Source organism: Dermacentor albipictus, chromosome 7 (genome assembly GCF_038994185.2).
Source record: "Dermacentor albipictus isolate Rhodes 1998 colony chromosome 7, USDA_Dalb.pri_finalv2, whole genome shotgun sequence".
Taxonomy (NCBI): Eukaryota; Metazoa; Arthropoda; class Arachnida; order Ixodida; family Ixodidae; genus Dermacentor; species Dermacentor albipictus.
Genome location: NC_091827.1, coordinates 56829442 through 56842126, shown reverse-complemented (window position 1 = coordinate 56842126; position 12685 = coordinate 56829442). Strand labels below are relative to the sequence as shown.

At 45.1% G+C, this 12685-nt stretch overlaps 1 protein-coding gene across 1 annotated transcript in view; it reads right to left on the bottom strand.

Annotated features, from left to right (window-relative positions):
• Rab1 (RAS oncogene family member Rab1) overlaps nucleotides 1–11645 on the bottom strand; it is a 38411-nt gene extending 26766 nt beyond the window's left edge. Inside the window, exons 1-3 of the mRNA XM_065438375.1 lie at nucleotides 11474–11645; nucleotides 4020–4092; nucleotides 2893–2940 (exon numbers count right to left, since the gene is read on the bottom strand). Of these exons, the coding sequence (XP_065294447.1) occupies nucleotides 2893–2940; nucleotides 4020–4092; nucleotides 11474–11496 (144 nt within the window). The 5' untranslated portion in view covers nucleotides 11497–11645. The remainder of the gene's footprint in view (nucleotides 1–2892; nucleotides 2941–4019; nucleotides 4093–11473) is intronic.
• Nucleotides 11646–12685: the final 1040 nt, after the last annotated feature.

Sequence of the window (12685 nt, the reverse complement as noted above, 5' to 3'; positions counted from 1 at the left end):
TTTGTTTAGCAGCGGGGCACTAGGCGCAGCAACCTACGTGTCATTTGCAGGACTTGCCGCATCCCTGCGTTCTCCCACTGTTTTCATCTACTAGCTGCTTCTGTGCACACCTCTTACCCTCAATATCTTCATAGGCTTCCACAAAAATGCCAACCTGGTGTGCTTTCTGTTCCCTTTGCGCTTAACGTGCTTCCATGCTTCCTGCCTCAAGGTCTCGTTTTATCCGCAACTAAAGCACAAACTAATCTTTGTCTCACGCCGCCGAATAGAATGTGCGACAGTTCTCAAGCCTCGATGCAAAGCGCTGCCAGGTCTGACCTTGTGGCGGTGTTGTGGAATGGAACTGCCTCAGATAATTACCCCGGCGACAGGCACAACACGTACAAAACGGTCTCTTTACTTTGTCATAGCTCTATAGTTCGTTAGTCGAGAGCTTCGAAAAAGATGTGCCGCATCCTCCCTGCTACCAGATCGATAAGCCCAGTGGTGGTGTCACAAAGTTGTCTGAATTGTCGGTCGGTGATCTTATTCGTACTCCAAAATATTCCAACTTTTCAGCGATCACCATGAAGCCTGAATAATCGCTCGGATGCTCCACGTGACATGGTCCACAGCCAAACATGAAAAACCAACTCATTTAGGTGTTACTCTAGTGCATAATTGGTCCCTCACAATATGGCCTCACTATTTCAGTGAAGTTCTTTGCTGTACACTCGGGTCAAGACTTCGTCTCAGACAGCCAAAGGAACGGATTGGGCATACAGTCACAGCCGGTCATTGCCGAAACATTTGTGTCATCATGCAAAGTCTTGTACCCTTGCGCACATATTTTTCTAGTGAATAACACCAATTGTCCACCAAAGGGTGTGACAAACCAAAAGTTCCTCAAGACGCAGCCAATGAAAAACAAAAATACACTTTATAAATTGTGAAGTTTGATGTCTTGCGACTGGAGTGTAGGGCTCCGCACTGATTGTGCCCATCTGTGGCCCTTCGGCATTCACCCAAGGCACAGCACACAAGTGTTTGCATTCCGCCCTATTGGAACGCAGCTACTGCAGTTGGGAATTGAACCAGCAACCTTGTGCTCAGCACAACCCCATGGCCACTGAGTTACTATAGCAACCGTTTCAGCAATTGAATGGCTCAAGCTGTACCGTCAGCTTATGTTAAGACGATAACAAGAAAAGTGATCGGAACAGATTATGTGTAGTTACACAGGAGTGTAATATGCAATAGTAATTGATGTACTCTAAAACATACATTTTGGAACATACATTAGGCTACGATTGTTAACGTGCTGTAAGATTAAATGCAACAATACACTAATCTAGTTTGAAACTCGTTTGTGTTTGAATTACTGCTGATAAGTAGATTCTCATTTAACCGTCGCACTTCGTAAAACTTCACTTCTTTTTTTATAAGGAAACTCAAATTAGAAGCAGGTGTTGGTTGTGGAAGAACTTGATTGAAACAAGCCTGCCTCAATTTCTGCCTCAAGAATTACTCCATGCAGCTCCATGCAGCATGTGTATGGTCTGCCAGAAGCACACTGCACAAAGGCATGCATCAGCTGGAGAGGGTAGGCAACAACATCCCCCCTAATAGCGAAGTTACGCAAGGGATTAATTGAAATGGTGGCTGTAGAAACACTTTTTTATTGGATTCTAACATGCCTTTTTTTTTAAGTTCACTCAGAAATGACTTAAGCATGAAACAAACTGCCATACTGACCGGCTACCATGATTTTCACCATAGATTGCAGTCATCTAATCCACACAACCTTTCAGCAGTGGTAGCTTGTGCCCGTTGCCCAAGTTTGTCTAAAACGTGATCAAGAAATGTCACATTTCAAGTGTTACAGACGGATATGAAAAATTAGACGTTCCAAGTCGTCGATAGCGATAAAGAGGCTGGAGAAGTATGACAATGAAGCATACCCGGCCCACTGTAGCTAAGATGAAACTTTTGTTCGAGCGAGAGCTAAACCCCATTTCTCTCTCATCCTTAAAATGTAGTACAGATTGCAACAGAACACGTTTATTACATTCATGATTTCCTGAAATATGAATATCGGGTTGCATGAAACAGTCGAGGGCAATGAATTTTTTCCTTTGTGGCAGTGAAAATCAGCTGCACATTATAATTGGAGGACTGTTAGAATAGAGTAAATACGGCACATATTATGTAGGGTATATTCAAAGCAGCTCGCTGCATGGATGCACGCAAGGTGTGCGGAGGTGCTAATGCAGCGAAAGGTAATCGGCGTGTCATCAGACCGGACAAGACAATATGACACTCCTATATCTCATACAGATGCGAGCTGTCAGTCTCCCCCCCCCCCTGACATTGGAATGCTCCACGTTTGCCAAATATTGCCACAGCTAATAACGCACTACGAATTTCAAACACGTCCTGCATGCTCTCAATATTTATGAGATGCCTTGACAATCTCATTCTGAAAACCACTGTGCAGAATCTGCAGAAAAATGCGCAGTTATTTAGGAATACGTATTTAGTCAACCCGATTCCTACATTTTTCACCTGACAAGTACACATCAGCCAACCATTTCACTTACAAAAACTAAGCTTTAGGGTGAGCAACAAGCCGCAACAGTAGCGTTGAAAAGCAATGCTATTCCAGCCCCACATTGATACAATCAATTTTGCGCACACATTTGAAGATGGCCGATCACACAATTTACTCAAGCTTACTCAACACCGTGTGTCTCATTCCCACGAATAGCTCCATCCACTAGAACTTCTTGCGACTGACGGAAGATTGGATTTTGTGTGAGCACCTGCATGGGATTTATCGGCAGGCTAATTTAGCAGTGATCTTGGCCAGTGGACAGCCATGCAGCATTTCGTTGGAGCAAATAAGCAACTTACAAAGTCCACACCAATTGTGCTGATGTAACTTTCCGTGTAGGTGTCATCCTGCAAAAAAAGAAAAAAAAGCACAATAACTACAGAGGCCATTTTTGGAAAGAAGCTGTCTAGAAGGGCTAAAGATTAGCACCAATATGCCACTCAGACATCCAAGGAAGGTAACTAAATAGATCACCGACATTCACCATTAGTTGGGTGTGGTTGTCATCACATGTGGCTTGGCTGCTACACCAGGAACTTGTTAGAGTAAACTAGGTTGAAGTAAGCATCCCTCTAGTGTCCTTTCACAAGCAGACAAGTTGAAGATGTCATGCCAGTACTTTGAGCCCAGGTGGTATTAGGAGAGTAGCACAAAAAGGATTTTTTTTAATGCTCCGAACATTTTTTTTTTTTGCAGTGTTCTGAACATCAAGTAAATATTATTGGTTAAATGACCTCAGTACTTGCAGCGCAATATATTTGCAGTGACAATAAATATGAGCTTGGAGAAAGCTGTTGAAAGGCCGAATGACAAGGTTTAAACAAATTTACATCCTACCCATGCTGGCTTAGAAAGACACTGAAGAGAAGCACTAAATCAGTTTGGACTTATAAGTATCGTTTTAAATTCTATTTTCGTTAATTTCACAGTAAGAGGCCAATCATACAAGGAAATGACAAAGTTCGATTTCTTGAAGTTTGCGCCGAATCACCGGCGACGATACATCAGTGTGACATCGTAGCATATTCAAGAATACGTTTTTTCCTATTAGGTCGTTACAGCTCAAATTTATCAAAACTTGTCAAGTTCGGTTCTGCTTCTTCCAGAATACAAAAGAAATACACATCTTTCAATTAAAAATTAACTAGCGTCGAGAAGGTGCAGCCACAATCTACGATGTCATAATCACAACTTCAGCATCGCCATGTGCCTTGCATTCTTGCATTTCTTCTGGCTCACCAAGCCTCTTCTTGTGACAGCAAGAGTGGCTACTCTTGCTACTCATTTACTAATGCAGCTCAAACACTTTTACCCATTGTCCCTTTTAATTCAATGCTACCACTGCATGTAGACATTTGCACCAGATCCTCCAGGGCTCAAAAAAGCTATGGTTCAGTCGTCCATCACTTCTTAAAACGACACTCACCGCAAACCTGAGCAGCAGGCAGGACTTGCCCACTCCCGAATCGCCGATGAGGAGAAGCTTAAATAAATAGTCACTGCAAACAGAACAAGAACCATACATCAGTTTTCATTCACAGAAGCCACTGAAGCCAGCAGAAACCCAAACATAATGAACGATAAAAGAGAAGTTATCGTATTTATTAAAATATAAGAAGTTGACCTGGTTTTTTTTTCTAAAAATTTAACCAAAATTAGCTGTCAACTTATATTCATGACCAGAAAATCTCGACCAATACTCCAAATAAAGCTATAGTCTGACAACTCAAGTCAGCAGTGAAGCACAGCTCACGCCCTCATAACCACCAGCCACTGTTCCTCAGCGAGGTTGCAAATAGAAGTACAAACCTTCACTGTTACCTAAATAAGGAGGTAACCACAAAAACAAAATTATAAGCACGTAATTTTGTACATTTTCACCCGTCTATTATAGTGAACTATTGAAAGCCTAATTCTTTATTTAACTGACATAGAACGCTTGCTTCGCTGCAACTATTCATTGTCAAGTTTCACTTCAGTTGGCAGTGAAGTTTCCTGAGCAAAACGGGGTCAGCATTGAAATGAACTGTACTGCGGACTTTGGAAGAGTGAAATGCTTAGACTCTATACACTTTGTCCATGTCTGCTGCACACCTCATCCCTCCCGCCAATGAAAGACTCTTCAAGAACAGGGGACATTCTGGAGGTATCAAGTACGCCATTTTGAAATGGTCGACAACTTTGTTTGCTTCTGTGATTGGCTGGTGGACTAACTTCCCTGCACTGTCCGTGTGCCTTTTGCCAACTGCTGTTTTGTTAAGTTGTATCCTACTATAGCAGACATACCAAGCTAACAAAGTACCTATATTTGTTTTCAAATGAATTTTGGGCAATACAGTCACCTTCCGAGGTACACTCATTCTAAACTAAATACATTTTCCTGGAAGAAAAAAAAAAAAAGACTACGTATTGGCAGATGAAAGACTAGACTTAAGGCAGCCTAAACAGCAGCTCTCTCAATTTTAGTGTGACACTGCAGATTTCATGGTATTCACATACTTCAGCATCTAAAGTGGCTAATATATGCCGCACTAACAATGCAAGTAGGCATTTAATGCTACAAGTCAAAAAAATTTTGGTCTTTCTTCTTTAATACAGGTGGTAATGCTGGAAATTCTGGTGTGATGCCAGTCTATCAGACATCCAAGGAAGGAACGGAAGGATATCAGAGACTGTCACTCCGCAAGGATTATCATCATACCTGACAACACCCAGAACGAACCAGCAGGTGTGCCTGCAACAGGCACGTCTACGAAATGTATATGCTATGCATACTATTAGTTTTCTGCAGCAGTACACGGCCTGTATTTTCAATGAGAAAGTGTCAAAGAACAAGCAAAAACTCCAAATCAAACCCCTCTTGCCCTACCCAATAATTTTTTGTGCTTCTAGGTTGAACAATCCTTTTCACACTTTGTCAGTGGTCCGAGTGGCACTCGACCCATGTCATCAAGATCAGCTGCCTTAAACAATGGTTAACCAAGAATAGAATCTAGCGAAAGGAGTCCTTACATTCTACCTGCACAAACTTCCCAAGTCCTTTTCAAGCTTGCAAAGACAGTAAACACCTCCGAAGCCTGGGGTCTTTAAGAAAAACTGAAATGTTGCACTAATAAAGGAGCATAGAAGAGGTCACTCTTCTAGTTGAATTACTGGCTCAGTTTAGACTGAGGTAAATTTTCTCATATCTGGCGGGCAATGCTCAGCAATAGAGAGACTTCTCTCACCAATTCACAAAAGAAAAAATTTCATGTCAAATATGGAAGATGTACGTATTTTTCATCGCACCACAGGAGAGGTTTGCTTACTCCGAATGAAATGCCAAAACAAAATGTCCCATGAAATAAATGCTGCCTCTGAATATTTAGAGCAAGCAAGTCAGCAGCTTGGGGCAGCTGGAAGAGCCCTTTATACTAGGTCCCCTTATAACATTACACAATGCAATGGCTGTTTCCTCCCTCTCTAGGGATTGCTAAAGGAGACCATTATCAGCTAGCCATAGATTCAGCTCTTGAAAAAACAAGGTTAGTCTCGTTGAGAGCCGGCATTCTACAATGCAAAAGTGTCCCTACTTTCATTTTCCCAAAGCATCCCCTCCCTGCAACAGAATAGTCGAGTGGGAAGCTGCCAATTACGAAAAAAATATAAAACGGAATATCCTGCATTCTAATACAGATGTTACTTCCCAAGATTTCTGACAAAGCATAGAATTAAATTCCAAATCCGTACGTTGCAACTACTGTTGTCTCGAACATGACCTTTGAGCAAGATTTCTTGAAATCTCTGCGAGAACTCAATATTTACAGGGAATCCAGAACTATCCTGATTTGTCGAGTTAACAAAAATCAAAACTATTCAAAGGCAGGACAGGTACAGACAAGACAGATATATCTGCCGACACAGAGCAACTAGAAAATAAAAATGCCCATTTGGCAGACACGGCACATGACTTGAATGTACCCAATGACGTAGGCAGCATATCTTTATCGACGATGAAGCCATGGACTTGCTCATTACAGCTCGGCCTGGTATGTCAAGCAAAACAATGATATCAACCTGCGCCTAATTCACATGAGGGTCAAAGATTGAATGAATCCCAAGATCGCCAACTGAAACAAAGTGCCTTTTTAAGTAGCACTTGCACAATACCTCTGTTGCAATGCAAAATCATGCGTTTACATTTCCTGTCATGTGTTACGTAAAACGTACGAAGTTTAGAGAACCTTGTATTACCTCAGCTCTTGCACAAAAATCAAGGGGAATCGCAACATGACATAGGTAGAACTAGGGGTGGTGCTGCAAGAGTGAAATTGTCTGATAAAACGTTTGAAAAATACTATTTTTACCATCGAATAATTTCTACCCACAAGAATGCATAATGAAGTCACCATAGCATCCTCGTGAACACAGCTAGAAAACCCAAATCTGTGTCCATTTTTGCACAGCTTCACAACACTGGAGACACGACTGAACAAGGGGCCTCCTGAACAAGCATCTTCAATCAGAGACAACGTATAGGCCATAGAGAAGGCTTCAGGAAGGATTGTTCACTTAGCAGCATGCACGCCACAGCATAGGCCTTGACATTCCTGTTCAAAAGAGCTGCCCCTGGCTAGGAGAGAGACCATATCACAGGACTTTTTAGTTTAACCAGCTGTGGCTCTCGTTCCAACAACCCACGCTTTGCACACTCAACCAGTCGTCTACAGCCAGTAAAGATATGTATGCTTCAACCAGACTGGATAGCCAATGTCCCAAATGCGTGCCGATGTGTCGGCAACTAATAGAAACCTGAAAGGCAAAGTACGCACGCACGGACTACAAGCCACCGGCCAACAAAACCTAGCCTTCAATCTATCGCGCTTAACCTGACGCAACAACGTCCACCATGCGAGACAACGTGGTGTGCACCGAATTGATTTTGACCACCTGGGTTTTTTTTCGGGCTCATTGCGAAGAGGGCAACTGCAGAAGTTGAACAACCAAGTTCGTCGTAAAGTGAGCGGTCATGTATATGGATGCAAATTGTCACTTTGAGCAATAACTTTGGTCGAAAAGACTTTTCGGTTAATGGCTCGCTGCTCAATTGCCGGTGTGAATGAACCCTTAGTGTGCACCCAACGCTCAGTACAAAAGCCGTTTGCCATTCCACCCCGTTGGAACGTGGCTACCACAGATGGGAATCAAACTCCTAATGCCTTAAAGCTGAAAAGCGACTGCTATTGGCAATGACTGACCATCTTTTGAACTCCGTTTCATGCTTAGCAGGCAATGCTGCGGAAGCTGTGCAAATAGTGCTGTCATAAAACTCTCACTCCCAGTGTTTCACGTTTGTGATCTGCAATGCTTTGTATGGGATACCTAACTACTTCACATGTTACAATAATAGGGGACATAAGATTAAGTCAAATCATCTACTATCTGGGCACCTTTTACCTTTGTGCTACCAGTATGCAAAATGCATTTTATGAACCCAAGCAGTGTGCTGCTCCCATTGCTCGCAAAAATGTGTCACTCCGCTTGTTCATGTGGTAAATATCTTCGAGATATCGCATGCCCTCCATAAAGACTACTACAGTTTGCAACTGAGAGTAAGACAATGTTTCACACCAAATTACAGCACATACCTACGACTTTCGTATCTGGCACTAGTTTTTGGTCGTAAATTCAAGCTGTGAAAGGGAGGTCTATAACCTTTGTAGCATTACTTGCTCTGTATGAAGAGGAGCCCGGTGAACTGCATATCCGTACAGCCTTTTCAGAAGAAGGTGTAAAGGTTTAAGAATTGCGCACTTGAAGATTCCAGCACCGCCGCCCCCGCCCCTTCTATTTCAGTGAACTCCAGCAAACTTCTACGAGGTAAGCCCGAGTAAGGTGGTGCTCGAGGCAGCAGTGAATGCCCCGTGATGGACACTGGTTTCTCCTCCGTTCTTGAAATGCGCAATCACCATACAAAACGTCCTTGACATAACTGCACTGAAAGTACAAAATGGAGCTATCCTGTGAACTGCGTCGTTACACGGTGGTTGGACGTGCACGGTACATTCACTTTGACCAACTGTTTCCGACGTGCTCTTATAAACGGCACAAAAAAAAACTTCCACCGATTTGGGTGGATTTTGTTGCAGTCGCCGGTTATCATGGGACGAATATTTTAGGGCCACCTCCTATTACCTTCCTTCATTAAGGGTGGGGAAAAAAATGCAGGGCGAGTTCTAGAAAAGCAGCTCGCCGCAGTGGTAAGGCGAGGGGGAAGGCTACACCTCGCCAAGGCAACACCGCCACCTTCTCCCCCCCCCCTTTTCTCCAGTGGCTTTTTTCCTTATCAAGAGGTTCGTCCTTGTGCGAAGCGCGTGCACTGTGGTCTGGGGCTGCTATGTTTGACGGATAAGAGATTACGAAACACCGCGGGGGTCGCGGCGGCTGCTCCAGGCGTCACCGCCGCCCCTACGACTCATCGCCGCCTGACGAGCCGCTCAGTCGGTCACCGAGGCAGGCGCTAAGTCGCTGCGCGATTACTGTTAAATCAGGTCCACCCAAAGAATGCCGGGGCAGGAGCTGTCCGCCCGATCGCAGTTCGGCGTCGACATAAGCAGAGCACAGTTGCTATAAGAATGGTTCGATTACGGGGGCGAGGGGAAGAGGGGGGGGGGGTCAGGGAGCGAGGACGTCGAGAGGGGTTTGACAAGTCAGGTGAGGTCGCGTTAGCGCAGCTTCAATGCAGCTGAGCAGGCACAACATTCTGCATGCGGCTACTAGTCATGTCATTATAGTGAGCGCCCCCTCAAACTTTCCACGCGCCGAAAGCGTGAGTCAGGCGAGAAGGTTGATGGAGATTAAATGATGTCACTCTCTCCGTCACAGGACAAACGTGTCAACTTCTCTGCGCAGTTTTCGTGGCGACGCGGGTTACAACAAGGCAAACAATTAACAGCACCTTAAAGATTCGAAGCACAGACAACGCTTCCGCACTTGGTCCCGAGCAATGACATTATCTTGGTAGCAACGTCAACTCGTCGAGTACGACGCAGTGAAGGTCCAGGTCCTTGAACCCGAGCCGAACGAGCAGCAGCAGCAGCACGGATAACGTAGCAGCGCAGAGATCTGTCACGGCGACACACCTCAGTGCGTCGTCGCGTGCCTGTGTTTACTAAACTGTCATCGCCTACGAAATTCCCGATGCTTGCGCGACAAATGAACGGCGCAATCAGCCACGCAATTCAACAACCAGTCAATATGCCACGTTGATGCAGGCCAGAAATAAACTTGCGCACAAGCTTCGCTAAGCCGGTGCGCAGTTGGGTCGCGCATCAAAACGACAAAGTTGCAACAAGAAGCACGCTACGAGGAAAAGCTCTGGAAACAGGATTGCTCTCGCGAAAGTCTGGATAAGTTTGCGCTATTTTGGTAGCCCACGACGGTTCGCACAGGTTCATTCGCTCAACCTACACCGCGGCCTGCTACCCTGTTACGTAAGCCCACTTTCAGGTGGCTACTACGACAAACAGCGGCTTGACAAACTGATGAAAACACTTTCCATGGGCCAGTTTCTATTAAATCAGTCAGCAGCAAGCTAGCCTTCGGAATAATGTTTATAGCGTCGATAAAAACGAGAACGGCCAACCAACAAGGAAGTTGCAGTCGAGTCTGATGTCCTTGCTCGGAACTACCGTGCCCAGAACAAATGTTCAAAGAACGCACTGCAATTCAGCCGCCGCTCCGTCGAAAACAGTGTCTTGTAAAATGCGATACAGCCATAATGCTGTGTTTACTAAGATAAGCATTACACACACACACACACACACAGACAAGAGGTTTCCGTACTTCACCCTTGAACAATGCGAGCATACAGTCCCAATTAAGCAAAATGAAAACTTGTGTCAGTCAACATCGTTTTTCGCGTGTTATTTACGGTGACCGCAAGTTTCAAAGGTGGATCACACCGTTTTGGTCGGTTCCACTAATGGAGCCAAATGTAGAACAACCTCGACGATCACGGTCGCCGCGGACAATACAACTCGGCGTCAAGCGTCGAATCTGGCTCGAAGGGCACAAGAGCAGCAGCGCGGCATTCAGCGATCGAGATAGCGACTGAAACACACCCCGTTAGTTAGGCCTAGGGGGAAAAACAGCTGTCCAGACAGGAGGGCAAGGGAAGGCTACGAAAAAAAGTTTTGTTCGGCGAGACAACCGGACAAAGGGGTGCTCAAACATGCTGCCACTTGGCAACAGCAATCCTCCTCCGCAGAGTAGCACAAGTAAACAGCGAACGCTTCGTCTAAACGAGGAAAAACATCGTGTGCGTCGCTACCGTTTTCGTACGCGTAGCGCCAGGCATATTCCAGTGAAGCGCATTCCCAGCCTCCGCAACAAGTATCGTTATCACCTCGAACAAACGCCCGCTCACGCCCGCCTGGCTCAAGTTTTATCCAGCATCGCAGCTAAAGCATTCGCCCGAAGCCACTCAAAGTCGTGCATGCCAGCGTGATTTACACCGTCGGGCCGAGCCCACGTTTGCGACGCAAGGGTTGGCTAATACCAGCCAGACGGATCTCGTGACGACCAAGGGGTTTCAAATCAATGGGACCTTTCATATGGGCTCACTTTACAGCGCACGGGGACGCCACGCTCGAACAAAGATCATCATCCGCGCGTTTGTAGCGGTAGAATCTGCCCGGGAAAGGCCTCCCAGGCACGTTCCACATGCGCAAACTCGACGTCGACGTGGAGGCGTCACGACTGCCTTGCTGTCGCTTCTCTCTTTTCACCCCACACGACGACCCATCACCACACACGTAGCGGTGTAGGCTTAGCCGGCGACACCCCTGCACACTTAGCGGTCCAAAGCATCAGGAAAGGAGACGAAGGCGAGTCACTTACTACTCTGGATTCATGGTAGTCATTCTGTGGCTGTCGGGGAGGCGAGTCTGTGGTAGAGCTTTGGCTTGCTTGCACTTGAGTTACGGCGTTTTCAGTGGGACCTGGCGATTCCGGAAGTTCTCAATATGGCTGCCTCCACCCTCTAGCCCAGCGGAATCTTGGGGCCGTGGAATCAACGAATGACGTAAGCGCACGCGACGTGGCGAAGTGGTGGCGCCACCCAGTGATCGCAATACAACTTGTAAATCACACAGCATGAAGGTACCTGCAATAAATCTGCAAAATAATAAAGACTTGAAATTGTGTTTTTTATTATTTGAATTATAGTACACAAATTGTTTCGTAGCATTCACTGTGAGCTGCTAATGATCTGCAAACCACTGAGTGTCGCTAGTTGTTCCTGATCGGTTTCGCCTGTGTCGTCCGCCGCGTCATTCATAGATGTCGCTACAACCCTGCAATGTTAGCAATGTTCACAGATTTGTCGTTTTTGGAGGAGCTTATTGTAGCACACGTAATCGAGAAAAAAAAAAAATGTGAGATAGCTAGGCATTGTGTAGTTTCCGTGACAATAGGTGTAGACATGTGCAGGCACACGCCGCTGTTGACACTACTGTGATTGCCGTCTCGTGTTAGTATTTTCTATCGCGCTGACGTTCATCTTCTGTAGAGAATAACCGCCAAATTTGAACGTCACCAATTCCGTCCAAAAATAATTTGGGGTCCACTTGCGAAAAGCCCTGAATTAGAGTAGCCGACAGCTCTACTCACCTGGTTACAGGCCAAGTATACCTAAAGAAGAGAAAAAGCACATAAGCGCCTATCAACCCCTTTTTCGTTAAATGACTAAAGAGCTACCGTGGTTACACGTACAAAGAAAATTTCAGTAATTAAAATTTAAGACAATTTAAAGCAGATGTTCCACCAGGATTCGACTGACATAATTTATTCAACTCACTCACTAATGATGTCACGTGAAGCATTCTGTTCTCTGCGTGTTCACTTTTTCTGTGGGAACCTTTTTGATGATCCGTATTGGTCCACTTTATTCAATGTAGCACCTTGATTCATGCTTACTAATCAGCGCGAAAAAATAAATGGAAAACGCAGAGTTAGGACAGACTACGAGCGCTGTATAGCAACTGAAATTTATTGAACAAAACGCTTGAAAAAGAAAACACGAGTAAACCAGCTATCTGCGTACGCAGGAAA